Source organism: Bufo bufo, chromosome 4 (genome assembly GCF_905171765.1).
Source record: "Bufo bufo chromosome 4, aBufBuf1.1, whole genome shotgun sequence".
Lineage (NCBI taxonomy): Eukaryota > Metazoa > Chordata > Amphibia > Anura > Bufonidae > Bufo > Bufo bufo.
Genome location: NC_053392.1, coordinates 120,367,813 through 120,389,831, shown reverse-complemented (window position 1 = coordinate 120,389,831; position 22,019 = coordinate 120,367,813). Strand labels below are relative to the sequence as shown.

The following is a 22,019-nucleotide window of genomic DNA, read 5'->3' as shown; positions in this document are numbered from 1 at the left end:
ACTGCAGGATTTTATATATATATATATATATATATCTATATATATATATAAAATAAAAAAAAGTCATATTCTAGGTTCTTCAAAGTAGCCACCTATTGCTTTGATTACTGCTTTGCACACTCTTGGCCTTCTCTTGATGAGCTTCAAGAGGTAGTCCCCTGAAATGGTTTTCACTTCACAGGTGTGCCCCGTCAGGTTTAATAAGTGGGATTTCTTGCCTTATAAATGGGGTTGGGACCATCAGTGGCGTTGAGGAGAAGTCAGGTGGATACACAGCTGATAGTCCTACTGAATAGACTGTTAGAATGTGTATTATGGCAAGAAAAAAGCAGCTAAGTAAAGAAAAACGAGTGGCCATCATTACTTTAAGAAATGAAGGTCAGTCAGTCAGCCGAAAAATTGGGAAAACTTTGAAAGTAAGGGCTATTTTGACCATGAAGGAGAGTGATGGGGTGCTGCGCCAGATGACCTGGCCTCCACAGTCATTGGACCTGAACCCAATCGAGATGGTTTGTGGTGAGCTGGACCGCAGAGTGAAGGCAAAAGGGCCAACAAGTGCTAAGCATCTCTGGGAACTCCTTCAAGACTGTTGGAAGACCATTTCAGGGGACTACCTCTTGAAGCTCATCAAGAGAAAGCCAAGAGTGTGCAAAGCAGTAATCAAAGCAAAAGGTGGCTACTTTGAAGAACCTAGAATATGACATATTTTCAGTTGTTTCACACTTGCTTGTTATGTATATAATTCCACATGTGTTAATTCATAGTTTTGATGCCTTCATAGTCATGAAAATAAAGAAAACTCTTTGAATGAGAAGGTGTGTGGACTGTACTATATGTATATGTGTGTGTGTGTGTGTGTGTGTATGTATATATATATATACACATACACATACACACACACACACACACACACACACATACACGGTGGATATAAAAAGTCTACACACCCCTGTTAAAATGTCAGATTTCTGTGCTGTAAAAAATGAGACAAAGATAAATAATTTCAGAAATTTTTCCACCTTTAATGTGACCTATAGACTGTACCACTCAATTGAAAAACAAGCTGAAATCTTTTAGGTGGAGGGAAGAAAACAAAAACTAAAATAATGTGGTTGCATAAGTCCTATAACTCGGGATGTAGCTGTGGTCAGAATTAAGCAATCACATTTAAAATCATGTTAAATAGGAGTCAGCATACACCTGCCATCATTTAAAGTGCTTCTGATTAACCCCAAATAAAGTTCAGCTGCTCTAGTTGGTCTTTCCTGAAATTTTCTTAGTCTCATCCCACAGCAAAAGCCATGGTCCACAGAGAGCTTCCAAAGCATCAGAGGGATCTCATTGTTAAAAGGCTTCAGTCAGGAGAAGGGTACAAAAGCATTTCCAAGGCATTAGATATACCATGGAACACAGAGAAGACAGTCATCATCAAGTGGAGAAATTATGGCACAACAGTGACATTACCAAAAACTGTATATATTAATAAAACTTTGTGGCACTCTGCCGTCTGCTTGCTGCTGGAAGTCGGGTTCCCACCCTGTCTTAAAGTAATGATAAATACTCCAGCGTTTATGCAAAAAAATAGGTATTTATTGGATAGTGCGGCTGTATAATACATGTGACGTTTCGGCCACACTCTGGCCTTCATCAAACTGGTGCCGCTTGGTAGATGGATGTCCTGGGAAATAGGTGTGCAGGAAAGAGTGCAACAGCACTGAGGGAAAAGGCGCCCAGGACATCCATCTACCAAGCGGCACCAGTTTGATGAAGGCCAGTGTGGCCGAAACGTCACATGTATTATACAGCCGCACTATCCAATAAATACATATTCTTTTGCATCAAAAACGCTGGAGTATTTAGCCTTATTACCAAGAACTGAACGTCCTTCCAAAATTGATTAAAAGACGAGAAGACAACTGGTCTGGGAGGCTACCAAGAGGCCTACGGCAACATTAAAGGAGCTGCAGGAATAACTAGCAAGTCCTGGCTGTGTGGTACATGTGACAACAATCTCCCGTATTCTTCATATGTCTGGGATATGGGGTAGAGTGGCAAGACGAAAGCCTTTTCTTACAAAGAAAAACATCCAAGCCAGGCTACATTTTGCAAAAACACATCTGAAGTCTCCCAAAAGCATGTGGGAAAAGGTGTTATGGTGAATGATGAAACCAAGGTTAAACTTTTTGTCCATAATTCCAAAAGATATGTTTGGCGCAAAAACGACACTGCACATCACCAAAAGAACACCACCTGGAACTGGTGCCTTAGTTAAGCTAGAGGGAATTATGAACAGTTCCAAATACCAGTCAATATTGGCACAAAACCTTCAGGATTTTCATCTTTCAGCATGACAACGACCCAAAGCATACATCCAAATCAACAAAGGAATGGCTTCACCAGAAGAAGATTAAAGTTTTGGAATGGCCCAGCCAGAGCCCAGACCTGAATCCGATTGAAAATCTGTGGGGTGATCTGAAGAGGGCTGTGCACAGGAGATGCCCTCGCAATCTGACAGATTTGGAGTGTTTTTGCCAAGAAGAGTGGGCAAATCTTGCCAAGTCAAAATGTGCCATGCTGATTTTATTTTATATTTTTTTCTTCCCTCTACCTAAAATATTTCAGTTTGCTTTTCAATTGAGTTGTACAGTTTATAGGTCACATTAAATCTAGAAAAAGTTCTGAAATGATTCATCTTTGTCTCATTTTTTTACATCCCAGAAAATTAAATTGAAAAAAACCATCAATAATTCTTAAAGAAAAGTTACACAAAAAAAATGTGATTAAAACAGTCATTTTCTGATGACTCATTCGCTTTAAGCCATATTCTTATCAGTTTGATGATACTTTAGTTATAATGAATGTTTATGAGGTCAGGCGATCAAAGATGAGGCATTACATGAGCCATCAGTGAAGTGATACTCTGCAAACAGACAAAAAAAATTTAACCCTTGTACCTCAAAAACGGCTAAACATTTTCAATAAAGACCAATTGAAAAAAAATATTTTTAGGCCAAAATGAGTCAAATGCAATCATAAACAAATGCCCCAAAGGTGTCAATAGTCTTTAAGGGCCACATCCAGAAAGATATGCCTTGTTTGATTGCATACGTAGAATATGTCCGTATGGTCTGTATGAATGAGGATAATAAAGTTATAGGTCTGTCAGTCCCAACCTATAATCCCACAGTGTTGATCCAGAGGAAGGCTAAACTTCTGTACAGTGGATGCCAATTAGTGGGGGGAAAAAATCTGTTCTGACTTAAAATTTGGCCATCAGAATATCTCCCTGGATCAACTTCCTCTCACTAGAAATCTAGAACCCAGTGCTCCCTCCTTCCAAATGGACAACCATACACCAACCGTCCCACAGCTGCAGCATTCCTTGACATCACTGCTCGGGGGAGTAAATTGATGCAGGGGGTACTTTATAAAGTGTGAGCGCTACATGGCTCGCAGTCCTAAAATTCCTTTTGAGGTTTTGTCCTTTACTGTAATGTACCTATTACTTTTCTAGAGTTGACCTGTGGAACAATGGAAATCTTGCTCAGGATGTGTTTCTTGGAGAGATAAGAATTCCAGTGAGAGTACTGAGGAGCGACTCGTCCCACCAGGCCTGGTAAATATCTTCCATCATATCATTCATGAGCGCTACCTGCTTTGTACCATCTTAAAGGCTTTGTATGTAAGAGATCGTGGCAGCGACTGGAAATCACGTTCCCTGTGGCTGCCGTTCATTCATTATCACAAAAATGTAGCCTTTATCAACTGTCATTGCGACATTGTCTCCACCATTTACGAGGCAATTACCCGAATATCTAAAGGTGGAGCTTACGTGAATCGAAAAGGACATTCTTTTGGCCTCCATCGAGTGTATGGGTGCCTGTGGGTATCTCTAACGTCTAGAGCAGGGTGTCCAACCTGTGGCCCGGGGGCCACATGCGACCCTCGATATCATTCTGTGCGGCCCCAACCATCTAGTGACAGTCATGTATGTCTATGTCTTGTGGCTGCTCACTTGCATTTTTCAAGTATTCTCCCATTAGATGGGCACCCTGGAGGAGTAACCAGACATTTATGGTATATACTGTATACAGTATTTCAGTTGGTCATACCCCTTTAACTTTTTTATTTTCGGCCCTTGGGATTCCTTCAGTCTGACAATATGGCCCCCAACCAGAAAAGGTTGTGCACCCTTGGTCTACCAGATATACACTGCAAATGCAGCCAAATGCGATCTAATGGTTGTAAAATCGAATGCAAAGGGGATAAAATATAATTTGCTCATAGCACCACTCGTATGTCTGCTTAAATAGAACCTTTTAGGTACTTAAGGAGAGAGTAGAGGCGAGCACTATGGGCAGGACCCCTATACAGAGCTGATGGTGACACACCAAATGGCCACTCGCCTAAGGCTACTTTCACACTTGCGTTTTTTGCAGATCCGTCATGGATCTGCAAAAACGCTTCCATTACAATAATACAACCGCATGCATTCGTCATGAACGGATCCGGTTCTATTATGTCTTATATAGCCATGACGGATCCGTCATGAACACCATTGAAAGTCAATGGGGGACGGATCTGTTTTCTGTTGTGTCAGAGAAAACTGATCCGTCCTGAAATGAAAATACGTTTGTGTGCATGAGGCCCTACAGTAGACAACATTGTCTATGCTAATGCCAATGATTAGTAAAAAATTTAGTATTCCTACCATACCTCTTGTGTACTCGAGAGGGCTGGCGATGTATAATTAAGCTGAGACAAGCAGATGCCAGGGGGACATGTCCATAGTCCCTATTATACCCTAGTGCAAGAAAATAACAGTGCCTGTAATTAGACTAAGGGAAGCCATGTCCAGAATCTGCCCCGCAGTTTAAAGTTTCCCTACCCATAACCCTTATATATTCCAGTGTGTTTTGTTGCCTTTGCAACAGCAGCATAACTTGAGTGAATAGAGATGTCTTTGATGGGTAACACTAGCGCCCCCAGATGCAGGGCAGCAGTGAGAGAAATGGCCAGTAACAGAAAATGGAGTGGGATCGTGTGTACTTTGGATGTCTCAGGTTAATTGAACTTCTCTTTTCATGTATATCAGTTCTGTGTACTGCTGTGCTGGTACTTTTTGTCTGCTGCTTGTGTCCTGTTCAGACGTTTGTAATGATGATTGCCCAGTGTGAATGAAGAGTCAAATATATATATATTTTTTTTAAAGGCTGCACAGCAGATTAAAGGCATTGGCCAATAAAAAACATGTATCCCCTACCCATAGGATAGGTACACAGTTATTTCAGTGAGTCCCGTGGAGATAAAGTGGAGCAGTGGTGTGCATTCCTGACCACACCATTCAAATGGGGGCATGGGACCCCGGTGATTGTGGTGATAAATGTTGTTTTAAACCTACCCATTTAATGTGGGTAATGTAGATAATGTGGACATTTAAAAAAGACAGTGGCGCAGGTATACTAATCCTATACATGATGTAACCTTAGGCAGTCTGTCTAGACATGCACCATATTTACTAATCCTTTAGATGGTGTAACCTTAGAGGGTCTGTCTAGACCTGCACCAGATTTATTAATACTATTAACTGCCTCATCTGGAATATGCAGTTCAGTTCTGGGCACCAGTCCGTAGAAAGGAAGCTCTGCAGCTGGAAAAGTACAGAGGAGAGCGACTAAACTGATAAGGGGCATAGAGGGTCTTAGTTATGAAGAAAGATTAAAATAATTGAATTTTAGTCTTGAGAAGAGACATCTAAGGGGGGACATGATTAACCTATACAAATATATAAATGGGCCATACAAAGAATACGGTGAAAAACTGTTCCATGTCAAATGCCGTCAAAAGACAAGGGGGCACTGCCTCCGACTGGAGAAGAAAAAGTTCAGTCTCCAGAAGCGTCAAAACGTCTTTACTGTAAGATCTGTGAATCTGTGGAATAGACTTCCTCAGGGCGTGGTCACAGCAGGCACAGTGGACAGTTTTAAAAAGGGGTTGGGTGAATTCTTAAAAGTAAATGACATTAATGATTATGAAAGAAATCTGATCTCACTTCCTTCTGGGATTCACGTCCCCTCCTATCCCACGGTTGAACTTGATGGACTTATGTATTTTTTTCAACCGTATTAACTATGTAACTATGTAACTATAGATGGTGTAACTTTAGGCACTCTGAATAGACCTGCACCAGATTTACTAATACTATAGATGGTGTAAGGTTAGGGAGGCTGTCTAGACCTGCACCAGATTTACTAATCCTATAGATGGTGTAAGGTTAGGCACTCTGAATAGACCTGCACCAGATTTACTAATCCTATAGATGGTGTAACTTTAGGCACTCTGAATAGACCTGCACCAGATTTACTAATACTATAGATGGTGTAACTTTAGGCAGTCTGTCTAGACCTGTACCAGATTTACTAATACTATAGATGGTGTAAGGTTAGGGAGGCTGTCTAGACCTGCACCAGATTTACTAATACTATAGATGGTGTAAGGTTAGGCAGGCTGTCTAGACCTGCACCAGATTTACTAATACTATAGATGGTGTAAGGTTAGGCAGGCTGTCTAGACCTGCACCAGATTTACTAATACTATAGATGGTGTAAGGTTAGGCAGGCTGTCTAGACCTGCACCAGATTTACTAATACTATAGATGGTGTAAGGTTAGGCATGCTGTCTAGACCTGCACCAGATTTACTAATACTATAGATGGTGTAAGGTTAGGCAGGCTGTCTAGACCTGCACCAGATTTACTAATCCTATAGATGGTGTAACTTTAGGCAGTCTGTCTAGACCTGCACCAAATTTAATAATCCTATAGATGGTGTAAGGTTAAGCAGGCTGTCTAGACCTGCACCAGATTTCCTAATCATATAGATCAGGGATGCCCAAACTGCGGCCCTCCAGCTATTGCAAAACTATAACTCCCAACGTGCCCTGATAGCTGTAGGCTGTCCGGGCATGCTGGGAGTTGTAGTTTTGCAACAGCTGGAGTGCCGCAGGTTAGGCATACCTGCTATAGATGGTGTAAGCTTAGGCAGGCTGTCTAGACCTGCACCAGGGTTTACTAATCCTATAGATGGTGTAATTTAGGCAGCCGTCTAGACTTGCACCAGGTTAACCAATCCTATAGATCAGGTAAGCTTAAGCAGGCTGTCTAGACCTGCACCAGATTTGCTAATCCTAAAGATGGTGTAAGGTAAGACCTGCACCAGTTTTAGGCTAGTTTCACACTAACGTTAGTGTCTTTGCCAGAAACGGTTGCCCTCTGGCCCCATTAACTATAATGGGGACCGGCGGAGATCCGTCCACAATCCAGCAAATATGCCGAGAATCGTCCGGACTAAAACCGGTGCCGGACCAAAACCTGGATTACTGCACTTCATCTCCAATTGAAGTGGATGGAATATGAGCTGTAGTACCCAGCATGACCACTACACTTTGAATGGAGCTGTTCTTCCTGTTTCATTCACAGAACTAGTTCCAGTAAAGGAGGCTGTAGTGAGCAGCTGATCGGTGGGTGTGTCAGTGTCTGATCCTCACAAATCAGATATTAACCCCTTAGTGACCACCCATATGCCTTTTTACGGCATTAAAGGGCCTTAGGCTTGGCCGCCACTTTTTTACATGAAAGCCGTGCTCCTGCTCTAACAGGAGTGCCGATCCAGGCTGTTTAACCCTTTACATTCCGCAGGCAATGGCGCAAGCCGTGACAGAGGGAGCAGGCCATAAAATTTTGCATATTGGGCCATAGGTCCTGATGCCATACCCAGGCAAGGCACAGATTTCTCAAAACCTAGATGTGCTTATTGTGCCACATTTTGGTGCAATGTCTACCAGAATCTGGGTGTGCTCATTAGTAAATGTGGGCTAGTTTTGCCTTGTAATTGTTCATCTGAGAGCTGTGTTCTGGGCAGCAGCGCTACTTCTTGCAGGGAAGGTTTTTCTACCCAAGAAGAGCTTCAAGGATCATACCGATGTCCATGAGATCCTTAGGCTAGTTTCACACTAGCGGCAGGGGAGTCCGGCAGGCTGTTCCGGCGGGTGAACAGCCTGTCGGATCCGTCCTGCCACTAGTTCACGTGTGCCCCCGGACTGCCGCTCCGTCCCCATTGACTATAATGGGGGCAGGGGTGGAATTCTGGTGAAGGCGCACGGCGAGAGGCAGCCGGACTAAAAGTACTGCATGCAGTACTTTTAGTCCGGCTGCCTCTCGCCATGCCCTGCCGTGCTGCCGCCGGAACTCCACCCCCGACCCCATTATAGTCAATGGAGACGGAGCGGCAGTCCGGGGGCACACGTGAACTAGCGGCAGGACGCATCCGACAGGCTGTTCACCCACCGGAACAGCCTGTCGGACTCCCCTGCCGCTAGTGTGAAAGTACCCTTGGCCATGATTTTTGAAACTACCAACACTTTTTATTCTCAGCCTAATTGTATAGAATGAGGAGATAGACATCTCATTGCAAGACTAAAGAGCGGGTGTTTCTAAATGCAAAAATGAGACTGTTGGAGCACTGGAGTCCTTCCACACAAGGCATTGGGTGAGTTTAGCCGGCAGCCCTAGATTTGGAGAAACTTGCCTTCATAACCCCCTTGCTTCTTTTACTTTCCTTCTGCAGGTATCTGCTCCAGCCCAAGGACAATGGCAGCAAATCATCAAAGTATGATGATCTGGGATCGCTGAGGCTAAGCATCTGTTATACAGAAGACTACGTGCTGCCTTCAAATTTCTATAACCCACTTAAAACCCTGATGATGAAATCACCCGATGTTCAGGTAGATATGCTATAGTTTAAAGGGTTTGTCCAGTGGGCAGAATGTTTAGTATAAATAGCTCAGTGTCGTTTAAAACATTTAAAGGGCATCTGTCAGCCAATTTGTACCCATGACACTGGCTGACCTGTTACATGTTCACTTGGCAGCTGAAGGCACCTGTGTTGGTCCCATGTTCATATGTGCCCGCATTGCTGAGAAAAATGATGTTTTAATATATGCAAATGAGCCTCTAGGAGCAACGGGGGCGTCGCCATTACACCTAGGGGCTCTGCTCTCTGCAACTGCCGCACCCTCTGCACTTTGCTTAACAGGACAAGACGTGATGACTTTTATACTGCCTGGCCCTGTCAAAGTGCAGAGGTCTCGGCAGTTGCAAAGAGAGCAGAGCCTCTAGGTGTAATGACAACGCCCCCGTTGCTCCTAGAGGCTCCTTTGCATATATAATTTTTTTTTTTGCATATATAAATTTTTTTCTCAGCAATGCGTGCACATATGAACATGGGACAAACACAGGATGTCTTAAGCTGACAAGTGCACATGTAACAGGGCACAAATCTACTGACAGATGCCCTTTAATGCTCACCCATCACTCCTGTTCTGACATTTGCTGCATCCGTACCACTCATCACTTCCTGGTCTCAGTGCGACACACAGGTAATGACCGGAGATGACCTCTCAGCCAATCACTGGTCGCGATGGTGACAGCTCAGCCTATGATTGAATGAGTGCAGTGGCGTAGCTAGAAATGACTGGGCCCCACAGCAAATTTTTGAGTGGGCCCCCCCTCCCTCAGTAATTTTTTCGCAAACCCCTTCCTTTCATGTCGCCCCCATTCCTGTGGCTAGTAAAGATCTCTCTCTCAGACCAGGCCCGGCAGCTGTTACATCCGTCTATACTGCCACTGTATATAATTTTATTGTGTAATACTGTTGAGGGGGCCCTGACAAAATATTTTAGTCCTCCTGCTCCTGGATGGGCCCCTTCTGGGTCAGGGCCCCAAAGCTGCCGCTTCCCCTGCTTCCCCTATAGCTACGCCCCTGTCTGATTTGAGAATGTCCCAGCATTTCCTGCGCCTCAAAACCAAACCAGGAAGAAGAGACCAGTGAGAACGCGGTAAGTGCCAGAACACACTGGAAGTTTTGCAAAGAAATTGCTGCAATAACCAGTGACAACTGCTCTGTATGAATACAGTCCTGTTCACACTAGCATCATGGTTCCTGTTTGTAATGGAAACATAACTGATCTTTTTAAATGGTTCCATTGGTTAGGTATTCAAACCCTTGACGGTAAGTGAAAAAACACCAGCGTCCCCAGAGACGGGTGATTGTATTACTCTTTTCATAGTTTTTATCTAAAAGTTAATCTAAACTTTTAAGGGGGAACTTCTTATAAAAGCAGCTTTGTTGTGTTCTCTCTGGACGTGGAGCAAGAAATATAATGGCTTACTTAAATAATTACTAAATTATGACATCATTTCCGGTGCTGCACTTATCAAGAGTGGTAATAGGAAACAGTGACTTATGAGGCGCCTGTATTTTTAATCAGTATATTCTTAATTATTTATTTATTTATCTTTATTTTGTAATTATTTTATTATTTATCCTTCTTTAAAGGGTTTCTGTCACCCCACAAAACTCTTTTTTTTTTTTTTTTTTGGATAGTTAGATTCCTTATAGGGCGATATAGGAGAATATAATAGTCTTACTTACTTTCATGCGGCCGATTCTTTAGAAAACGAAGTTTTATAATATGTAAATGAGGGCTCTACCAGCAAGTAGGGCGTCTACTTGCTGGTAGCCGCAGCAGAAAACCGCCCCCTCGCCGTGTTGATTGACAGGGCCAGCCGTGATCTCCTCCTCCGGCCGGCCCTGTCAGTATTTCAAAAATCGCGCGCCTCTGGTCATTCGGCGCAGGCGCTCTGAGATGAGGAGGCTCGTCTCCTCAGCACTCCCTCAGTGCGCCTGCGCCGATGACGTCTTCTCTTTCGGTGATGTCATCGGCGCAGGCGCACTGAGGGAGTTCTGAGGAGACGAGCCTCCTCATCTCAGAGCGCCTGCGCCAAATGACCAGAGGCGCGCGATTTTTGAAATACTGACAGGGCCGGCCGGAGGAGGAGATCACGGCTGGCCCTGTCAATCAACACGGCGAGGGGGCGGTTTTCTGCTGCGGCTACCAGCAAGTAGACGCCCTACTTGCTGGTAGAGCCCTGATTTACATATTATAAAACTTCGTTTTCTAAAGAATCGGCCGCATGAAAGTAAGTAAGACTATTATATTCTCCTATATCGCCCTATAAGGAATCTAACTATCCAAAAAAAAAAAAAGAGTTTTGTTGGGTCACAGAAACCCTTTAAACATACAGGCGCCTCATAGAGCATTGTCTCCTATGACAACTCTTACTGGTAAGTGCATAACTAGAGATATTGTCACTGGGGCAAAAAGAAGAGAGTCTCAACACTTGATTTATTGTGAAGTAAAGGGGTTTTCTCGCCCCTTTTTCCTTGGGGGACACAGGAGACCTTGGGTATAGCTCCCTAGGAGGCGTGACACTAAGTGAAGACTGTTAAGCCCCTCCTCCAGCAGCTATACCCTCAGCGTGGAGAGCGAGACTGCCAGTTTTTGCTTAGTGTCCAAGGAGGCAAGACACAGTTTTTTTTCTCTCCTTTATAATTTTTTATTTTATTTTTTCTTCTTCTCTTCAGGGACAACAGAGACGCACTAGACCGCTCTGTTTCTCCCAGGGTCGAGCTGCGCCAGTACCGGTCATCCGCACTGCTGCCTCCCCCACAGAAGGCAAGGTGGACCAGGGCAGCTTAGCTCCCCTGCATCCCGCCAGCGTAAGGGTCGCCCGCACGCCAAGTCCCTGTTCCAGCGTCCTGCCACTACAGTGCCAGTAGCTGAAGGGGCGACCCTGCTGGAACAGACCGAGGGTGAAGACGGCTGATGGTGAGAGAGTGGCTTCTCCAGCCCAACGCGCCCCCCTACCCGGTCTCCTACGTGACTGACCCCCATACTCGGGCAGGCTGGCTCCTCGGGTGTCTCCTGTCCTACAATCATCCTCTCCCCTGAAATGGCTGATAACAGGGGGCATACTTGGGCAGGCTGGCTCCTGGGGTGTCCAAGGGCTGCAATCCATGCTCCCAGCTCCCCTCCCCTCCTGCCCTCTACCTCCATGGGACTTTGGGGGTCACCTCACCGCTCCTCCGCGGCAGCCATGGTATAGCCGCTCTGCCTCTTTTCCTGCGGCAGGGCCGGGAGGCCCGCGCCAAACTACCCCAAACCCTCCTCTGCCTGCCCCTGCTATGGGGATTCACGGGCTCCCGTTCGCCTGACTCTTGCAGCTGTGGGATAAGCTCTCACGGCCGGCATGTACATGCGGGCGCCTTCGCGCCGCTCCGGGTACCCCCTGACCTCTGCCGACCGTCGCTCCGGGCGCCACAAATTTAGGCCCTGGCTTTGCAGCCTACTAGGCCACGATTCCGGCCCTTCTTCTCCGGGCCCCCTGACTCTTCCGGCCCACGGGGTGGGCACCCGTGGCCGGCATGTACACGCGGACGCCTTCGCGCTGCTCCGGGTCTCTCCAGGCCCCGGCCGACCGCCGGGCGCAGCAAATTTAGGCCCCGGCTTCGCGGCCTACTAGGCCGCTATTCCGGCCCTTCTTCTCCAGGCCCCCTGACTCTTCCGGCCCGCGGGGTGGGCACCCGCGGCCGGCATGTACATGCGGACGCCTTCGCGCCGCTCCGGGTCTCTCCAGGCCCCGGCCGACCGCCGATACGTCCCGGTCGGCCGGGCGCCGCAAATTTAGGGGGAGGGAACTTCTCCCAGGCGCGAATTCTTCCCGCCTGGAGGTTCCTCCTCCCCCAGGGGATCGCTGCGCCGCCCCCAGGCCGGATCCTAGTTAACTCCTTAGGTACCGGCCATCTCCATGGGCCGGCTCCCGTATAGAGGAGGCCCTCTGAGATCCGGGCCTTCCTCATGGGCCTGTATGGTGGCCCCTTCCTACCTCTCAGAGGCTGTGTCATTAAAAAAAAAGGGAATCCGTATTTTGTTTGTACGCTATGGAATTCTTGTTGGCTGCGCTGGATGCTGCAGCCTGATCTCGGTAGAACTGGACATGTGCATGCCCCCCTTCCATAGGCGGCATGTTGCGCTCCCCGGACACGGCACTGGCTAAAGTACATGCCCCCTTCCCTGGGCGGAATCTTGCACCCCGCCACCGAGTACAGTGTCGACCGGTTGCATGTCCCCTTTCTATAGGCGGAATTCCGCACTCACCGGTTACGGTACTGGCCTTGTGCATGCCCCCCCCCCCCCCCCTTCCTAGGCGGACTTCTGCACTCTCCCTGGCTGCGGGCTGGCCATGTACACGACCTCCTTCCATAGGCGGAATTCGGCACTCTCACGGGATCCGCTGCCGGCCATGTGCATGACCTCCTTCCATAGGCGGAATGCTGCACTCACTGGATCCGCTGCCGGCCATGTGCATGCCCCCCTTCCATAGGCGGAATACTGCACTCTCACTGGAGGTGCTGGCCACGTGCACAACCTCCTTCCATAGGCGAAATTATGCTCTCTCACTGGATTTGCTGCCGGCCATGTTCATGCCTCCTTTCCTTAGGCGGCATAATGCGCTCTCACTGCCTGTGGTTGCTCTCTCGCCGGTATGTTGCTGGCCATGTGCATGACCCCCTTCCATCGGCGGGGTGCTTGCCCTCTCACTGGATGCGGTGCTGGCCATGTGCATGACCTCCCCTCATTCCATAGGCGGAATTTTGCACACTCACGGGACTCAAGGCTGACCTTGTACATGCTGTGCTGGCCTCGTACATGTCCCCCTTCATTGGCGGGGTAGTTGCACTCTCACGGGATACGGTGTTAGGTGGATTATTACACTAGCACATGGATACCATCGCATTAAGTGAATGTCCCCCTTCCCTAGGCGGACTTCCTGCTTTCCTACTGGATTCAGTGTGGCCATGTGCATGACCCCCTTCTGGGCGGCATATGGTATGCCCTACTTCTCTGAAGTCGGTACTGGTCTTGGGCATCACCCCCTTCTCAGCGGAATATGGTATGCCCTACTTCTCTGAAGTCGGTACTGGTCTTGAGCATCACCCCCTTCTTAGGCGGGCTTTTACACTCTTGCCGAATGCAGTGTCTGCCAGGTGCATATCCCCCTTTTCTAGGCGGACTGCTTGCGTTACATCGTATACTGTACTTGTCTTGTGCAGGACTCCCTTCCAGGCGGCATATTGCACTTCTGTAGATATTGTGGGGCTCTGTCGATGGCCCCCTTCCCAGAGTGAATATTTACAGTGGGTGAACATTCATGCGCGCTCTTTGCATTGTATGGGCCGTGTATGCCTTCTCCTTCCGTAGGTGGGTTGGCATTCTCACTGCTTACGGGGCTGACCGTACGTATGTCCCCCTTCCTCCCGCGACATATGTGTTTCCCTTGGGTTACGATGCTAGCCGCATGCCTTACACTCTTCTCCGGAGAGATCATTCTACTTCCACCTGGTCCGGACGCGGTCTACTTGCTCTCTGCCTGCACCGAGCTAGGCGGTGCTCATTCTCGGGTTTGGACAGTATTTTGTGGTTCTGCTTGTGGCAGTATCGACCATGCTCGTTGACCCTTCCACCCGTGGAGTGTTCATGGCTGCTGGATGCGTACCCATTGCGTCCTCCTGCTGCTTTGCTTCCCTGCGCAAGTGGTCTCATGGACGAGAGGGCTGTCTGCAGCGCCCTTCAAATTCTAAGTTGGCTCTGGCGGGACTACGGTTCCCTCACCTACTACCATTCCCTCCTCTTCGGATGTGGTGTGGTATGAGTCCTTACTATGGGCGCCCTCTGCACGTTAGTGCCGCTCTGCTGCCAGGTTTGGGTCGCTCTCCTTTGGAAGGTCACCCAACTTTTCTTGGGTGCTTCGGTTATGCCAGGTCCGGGGACCTCCACCTTGGGTTCTTCAGGGTGTTCGCCTTCTGTGAGGCGGTGAGCCGGGCGACACACAGAGTATCGGGTGTTCTGCCTTTGAGCTGTCCTACTCTGACTACCCTGTTACCCACTCCTCCTTTCGGTTAGAGGAGTTATGCCGGCGTCTGCCTCGACTGCTTCTTCTCACCGGCTCTGTTTTGGCTCCTGCTCAGAGCATATCCCTCCGATGTGGCTTCTGCCCTGGTCAGGCTTCAGAGGCTGTTCCTTCACAGCCCTCTCCTCGGGAGAGTATGGTTGTTGACTTGGATGGTTCCGGAGTTCCTGTTGTGACAGTCTTTCTCGCTCACACTAGCTGTACTGGCCGTGTGCCCACTTGCCGTGCCTACCGTGTTCTGTCCTCATGCTTAGGTGACAGATTGCGTTTTTCCGTTCTAGGCGGGGGTCCTGCTGTAAACTTACCTTCTCGGTAAGTTGACCCCCAGGCTTGAATCTGGGTCTCTACAGTGGTAACGGTAGCGCTTCCGGCACTTACCTTCTTTTCCTTGCCATATTGGCCCTTAAATGGTAGGCCGTAGTCTCTCACTCCCTGTATTGGTAGTCCGTTCGCTCGGGTCTGAGGTAGTGATGATGCCCTCAATTATACCTCATCCGTCTCGAGGTTAGTTGTCTTTGCCTTACCTGCCGTTTTTTGTTCCGCGACTACTATCTTCCTGTTGTACTGGGGGTAGCCGCATTGCGTTTCTACAGCAAGGCCATCTTCATCCCTTCCTGCTGTTGTCCCTGCTTGAGGACTACTCTTCGGTCAATGATTGTCCTTAAATCTCCCTCACAGGAATGGAAGAACCCCTTCCTCCGGTGGCACCATCGACATGGACTTTAGCCTGACTTGTCCTGGCATCTGTTGGCTACTGGATGGACCCCTTTGGTTCCTTCCGTCCGCTCTTCTGCTCCCCCACTCCGGGTGGCTACGGGATGAAGTTGCTCCTGGGCCGATGGACCAGCTTTGCCGGACTCTTCCGCCCGTGCTACTGGTCTGCGCCTGATCACGTCGTTTTTTTGGGGGGTTTTTTCTCGCTTCCCTAGGCGATTTCCAGCGGGCTCGCTGGTTTTCGCTCTCGGCCGTGCTTCGTCTAGGATCTATTATCGGACTTGGAGATCTTACCTGCGGTTCTGTGGGAAGCGGGGAGTTCCCCCACTCCGCCTTTCTCTCCCCACGGTTCGGTCCTTTCTCCAGTCGGCCTGGGACTGGGACTCTGTTCCTTGAAGGGTCATTGGTTCCTCTGTACCGTCCCCCGGTACCGCCCTGGGAACTAAATACTGTGCTCTCGGCGCTCCAAGCTTCCCCCTTCGAGCCGTTACAGAAGATCTCTCTACGCCTTCTGTCCTGTAGGTCCTGTTCCTTGTGGCCATCATGTCTCTCAGACTGGTGTCTGAATTAGCGGCCTTTTTTCTTGTTCCGAGCCTTTCGGTCCTTCCCCACGACAAGGCTGTTCTCCACCCTGTTCCTTCCTTCTGACGGTGGTATCTGCCTTTCTTCTCGACGAGGCCATCGTCCTTTCCACCCCTGGGAATGGACACTGCGCTGCTTGGACGTTGTTCGGGCCTTGAAGATTTACTTGGAGATCACCGGCTCCTTTCGGCGCTCGGACTCTTTTTGTGGTAACGGAAGGTCCGCGCATAGGGTTGCTGGCCTCCAAGGTGGCTTTCGGCCGCTTCATCAATTGGCTAATGCTGAGGTTACCGCACCAGGGGCAAGGTTCCGCCTTTCGGTGTCGCCGCTCATTCCACCAGAGCGTTCGGTGCCTCTTGGGCCCAGAGACATCGGGCTTCAGCCGAACATTTGTGCACGGCGGCCACTGGTCTTTCTTGCATGCCTTTACCAAGTTCTACAGGGTGCATCGGCGGATGCTGCCTTGGGCCGCCTGGTTCTTGCAGGCGGCGGTTCCTTGTTGCCTACGGGTGCTTCGCCTTGGAGCTGTGGTCCCTCCCCTCTTTGACTGCTCTCGGACGTCCCAAGGTCTCCTGTGTCCCCCAAGGAAAATGGGCGAGAAAACAAGATTTTTGTATAACTTACCAGTAAAATCTCTTTCTCGCTCTTCCTTGGGGGACACAGCACCCACCCATTAATTTGTTTTTTCTACACGGTTACAGACTTTGTTTACCCCGTTGGGTAGTTGGCTGGTTGGTTCCACATTGTTGGTCATTGCCTTTTCTCACTACTTGGACACGCAACTGGCAATCTCTCTCTCCAGGCTGAGGGTATAGCTGCTGGAGGAGGGGCTTAACAGTTTTCACTTAGGAGGCGTGACACTAGGGAGCTGAGCTATACCCAAGGTCAAGGTCTCCTGTGTCCCCCAAGGAAGAGCGAGAAAGAGATTTTACTGGTAAGTTATACAAAAATTTCGTTTTACCATCGGAGACAATAGAGGCATATCCCACCTCTGGGACCCGCACCTACACTAAGAACGGAACCCCGAAAGTCGTGGAGAGCGCACTGCACAGCCGCCCTCCATTCATTTCTATGGGGCCACCGAAAATAGTTGAGTGCTCTCCCCATAGAAATGAATTGGAGCATTGGCCGCGTAAGTGCGGTGCGCTCCCATTCACTACTATGGGGAGAGCGCTTGGTGGTGGCTGGACCCTGGAAAATCCGGTGTCCACCAGCCACCACCATCCCCGCTCCGTTCTCGGCATAAGTGCGGGTTCCAGAGCAATATGCCCGCATTGTCTCAGATGGGAATACCCCTTCAAGATATCCTAGTACAGGGATCAGTAACCTCTGGTTGTGAAAATGTGAAAAAAGATAAAAGACGGATCCGTCTGTCCGCATGACAAGCGGAGAGACGGATCCGTCCTTGCAATGCATTTTTGAGACTGATCCGCATCTGGATCCGTCTCACAAATGCTTTCAGTCAGCGGCAGATCGTCTGATCCGGCGGCCAGTTCCGACGATGGAACTGCCTGCCGGATCACACTGCCGCAAGTGTGAAAGTAGCCTAACTCGTGTACCTCACACACACAGTGACCATAATGTATAACTGACCACATATCTGTGAACACTGCATCTACAGTATTATACCTTGTATGTCTCACATCAATACCCTGCTCTATGTATGTGTGTGTGTGTGTGTGTGTGTGTGTATATATACACTCACCTAAAGAATTATTAGGAACACCATACTAATACGGTGTTGGACCCCCTTTTGCCTTCAGAACTGCCTTAATTCTACGTGGCATTGATTCAACAAGGTGCTGATAGCATTCTTTAGAAATGTTGGCCCATATTGATAGGATAGCATCTTGCAGTTGATGGAGATTTGAGGGATGCACATCCAGGGCATGAAGCTCCCGTTCCACCACATCCCAAAGATGCTCTATTGGGTTGAGATCTGGTGACTGTGGGGGCCATTTTAGTACAGTGAACTCATTGTCATGTTCAAGAAACCAATTTGAAATGATTCGAGCTTTGTGACATGGTGCATTATCCTGCTGGAAGTAGCCATCAGAGGATGGGTACATGGTGGTCATGAAGGGATGGACATGGTCAGAAACAATGCTCAGGTAGCCCGTGGCATTTAAACGATGCCCAATTGGCACTAAGGGGCCTAAAGTGTGCCCAGAAAACATCCCCCACACCATTACACCACCACCAGCAGCCTGCACAGTGGTAAACAGGCATGATGGATACATGTTCTCATTCTGTTTACGCCAAATTCGGACTCTACCATTTGAATGTCTCAACAGAAATCGAGACTCATCAGACCAGGCAACATTTTTCCAGTCTTCAACAGTCCAATTTTGGTGAGCTCATGCAAATTGTAGCCTCTTTTTCCTATTTGTAGTGGAGATGAGTGGTACCCGGTGGGGTCTTCTGCTGTTGTAGCCCATCCGCCTCAAGGTTGTGCGTGTTGTGGCTTCACAAATGCTTTGCTGCATACCTCGGTTGTAACGAGTGGTTATTTCAGTCAACGTTGCTCTTCTATCAGCTTGAATCAGTCGGCCCATTCTCCTCTGACCTCTAGCATCCACAAGGCATTTTCGCCCACAGGACTGCCGCATACTGGATGTTTTTCCCTTTTCACACCATTCTTTGTAAACCCTAGAAATGGTTGTGCGTGAAAATCCCAGTAACTGAGCAGATTGTGAAATACTCAGATCGGCCCGTCTGGCACCAACAACCATGCCACGCTCAAAATTGCTTAAATCACCTTTCTTTCCCATTCTGACATTCAGTTTGGAGTTCAGGAGATTGTCTTGACCAGGAGCACACCCCTAAATGCATTGAAGCAACTGCCATGTGATTGGTTGACTAGATAATTGCATTAATGAGAAATAGAACAGGTGTTCCTAATAATTCTTTAGGTGAGTGTATATATACACAAACACACATTGCATCTATAATACTATGTAATATATGCAGTGTGTATAGATATATAGTATATACAGCAGTGTACCGATATGTGAGGTACGAGGTATGATAGAAGCAGTGTGTACAGGTATATAGTATATACAGCAGTGTACTGATATGTGAGGTATGAGGTATAATTTACACCTCATACCTCTTGTCAATACACTGCTGTATTTAGTATATATCTGTACACACTGCATCTATTATGCCTCATATATCAGTACACTGCTGTATATACTATATATCTGTACACACTGCATCTATTATACCTTGTACCTCACATATCAGTACACTGCTGTATACACTATATACCTGTACACATTGCATCTATTATACCTAGTGCCTCACATATCAGTACACTGCTGTATACACTATACACTCACCTAAAGAATTATTAGGAACACCTGTTCTATTTCTCATTAATGCAATTATCTAGTCAACCAATCACATTGCAGTTGCTTCAATGCATTTAGGGGGGTGCTCCTGGTCAAGACAATCTCCTGAACTCCAAACTGAATGTCAGAATGGGAAAGAAAGGTGATTTAAGCAATTTTGAGCGTGGCATGGTTGTTGGAGCCAGACGCGCCGGTCGCTGTATTTCACAATCTGCTCAGTTACTGGGATTTTCACACACAACCATTTCTAGGGTTTACAAAGAATGGTGTGAAAAGGGAAAAACATCCAGTATGCGGCAGTCCTGTGGGCGAAAATGCCTTGTGGATGCTAGAGGTCAGAGGAGAATGGGCCGACTGATTCAAGCTGATAGAAGAGCAACGTTGACTGAAATAACCACTTGTTACAACCGAGGTATGCAGCAAAGCATTTGTGAAGCCACAACACGAACAACCTTGAGGTGGATGGGCTACAACAGCAGAAGACCCCACCGGGTACCACTCATCTCCACTACAAATAGGAAAAAGAGGCTACAATTTGCACAAGCTCACCAAGACTGGAAAAATGTTGCCTGGTCTGATGAGTCTCGATTTCTGTTGAGACATTCAAATGGTAGAGTCCGAATTTGAAGTAAACAGAATGAGAACATGTACGCATCCTCTGATGGCTACTTCCAGCAGGATAATGCACCATGTCACAAAGCTCGAATCATTTCAAATTGGTTTCTTGAACATGACAATGAGTTCACTGTACTAAAATGGCCCCCACAGTCACCAGATCTCAACCCAATAGAGCATCTTTGGGATGTGGTGGAACGGGAGCTTCGTGCCCTGGATGTGCATCCCTTAAATCTCCATCAACTGCAAGATGCTATCCTATCAATATGGGCCAACATTTCTAAAGAATGCTATCAGCACCTTGTGGAATCAATGCCACGTAGAATTAAGGCAGTTCTGAAGGCAAAAGGGGGTCCAACACCGTATTAGTATGGTGTTCCTAATAATTCTTTAGGTGAGTGTATACTTGTACACATTGCATCTATTATACCTCATACCTCACATATCAGTACACTGCTGTATATACTATATCTGTACACATTGCATCTATTATACCTTGTACCTCACATATATAGTATATACAGCAGTGTACTGATATCTGTACACAATGCATCTATTATCCCTCGTGCCTTACATATCAGTACACTGCTGTGTATACTATATATCTGTACACAATGCATCTATTATCCCTCGTGCCTTACATATCAGTACACTGCTGTATATACTATATACCTGTACACACTGCATCTATTATACCTCTTTTGTGTGCCAGGGTTGTTTTGTAATCCCAATCCGGCCCTGATGGTATAAATTATAAAATGCAGCAGCAAGCACTGTTCATGGAACAAAGGGAGAGGCCTGGAATGGGTAGTGGGATGGGCTGTAAAAGGAGAATGGGGGCCCAATTTAGATTCTTGCTATGGGGCCCAGTGATTTCTATGTACGCCCCTGGCTGCGTCAGTGTGAATACTGGGAGTTGTAATTTTCACAGCTGTCCTAGTAACTTGCTATCATAGTTTCATTTCTTGCAAACTTTGCGGAGCCCACTCCGCCAACCTGATGCCTTACACCCTTCGTTGCCCTCTCCCCCCTGTTCCCCTGGTTACACTATTCTTATTTGGAAGGTCTATTTCATGCTCTCACCTAAAATACTAGGATGAGGAGCCTTCGCTCCTTCAGAGTCACACTCACCTATACCTTCCAGGCTCTACCTTCCAAGGTACTACTATCTACAATCTTCACAAGTACCTCTTGTTTTTCCTGAACTGATTCGAATACTGTTCTGTCATATAGTAACTGGTATCATGTACCAATTGTTATACCTGTTTTCTTATGTAAAATTAATAGAAAGATAATTGAAAAGAAAAGGAAGTTCTGCTTGGTGAGGATTGTAAATAGCAGTCATTATCATGGTTGTGTGAGGGGAGAAAGATACTATATAACATGTATTTGTGCACATGTAACCTCCTATTTTATCCAACCCCTCCTTACAAAAAAAACCCGCATCCATCACCAATATTTCATGTGGCCAGAAGAGGGCGCTCTGTTTCATGTTGAGAAGTAGTAGAGAAGATACAGATGGCTCAGGTTTATGTGAATGCTATGTATACTAATGGGAGCATTAGCAACTATTGTAAATTCTGACTACATTCATGTCAGCGGTGATATCCGTTGTAACACAATTATTTAGATTCACTTCTCCGACCAAAAATGACATTTTAAATATTGATTTGCCTCTTGGAAATGATTGTCAGATATTTTGTATACGTTAATAAATAATGAGCTGAGAGAGAATACAAATGTTGGATTGCTTTACAACTTGGCATGCCGTTAGGTCTCAGGTGTGATCTGAATCGGACATTGCCACAAGAGGGAGTAAAAGTGCTTCTTCCGTTGTCCTATAAAAAAGGTTCTCAGAGGCTACTTTTGGGTAGTGTACCTCTTGG

At 47.2% G+C, this 22,019-nt stretch overlaps 1 protein-coding gene across 2 annotated transcripts in view; it reads left to right on the top strand.

The window, feature by feature from the left end:
• The window catches only part of RASA2 (RAS p21 protein activator 2), a 147,867-nt gene that overhangs the window by 86,929 nt on the left and 38,919 nt on the right, over positions 1 to 22,019 (top strand). For both annotated transcript variants that reach the window (XM_040427780.1, XM_040427781.1), the window contains 2 exons: positions 3,515 to 3,616; positions 8,625 to 8,781. In XM_040427780.1, the coding sequence (XP_040283714.1) occupies positions 3,515 to 3,616; positions 8,625 to 8,781 (259 nt within the window). The remainder of the gene's footprint in view (positions 1 to 3,514; positions 3,617 to 8,624; positions 8,782 to 22,019) is intronic.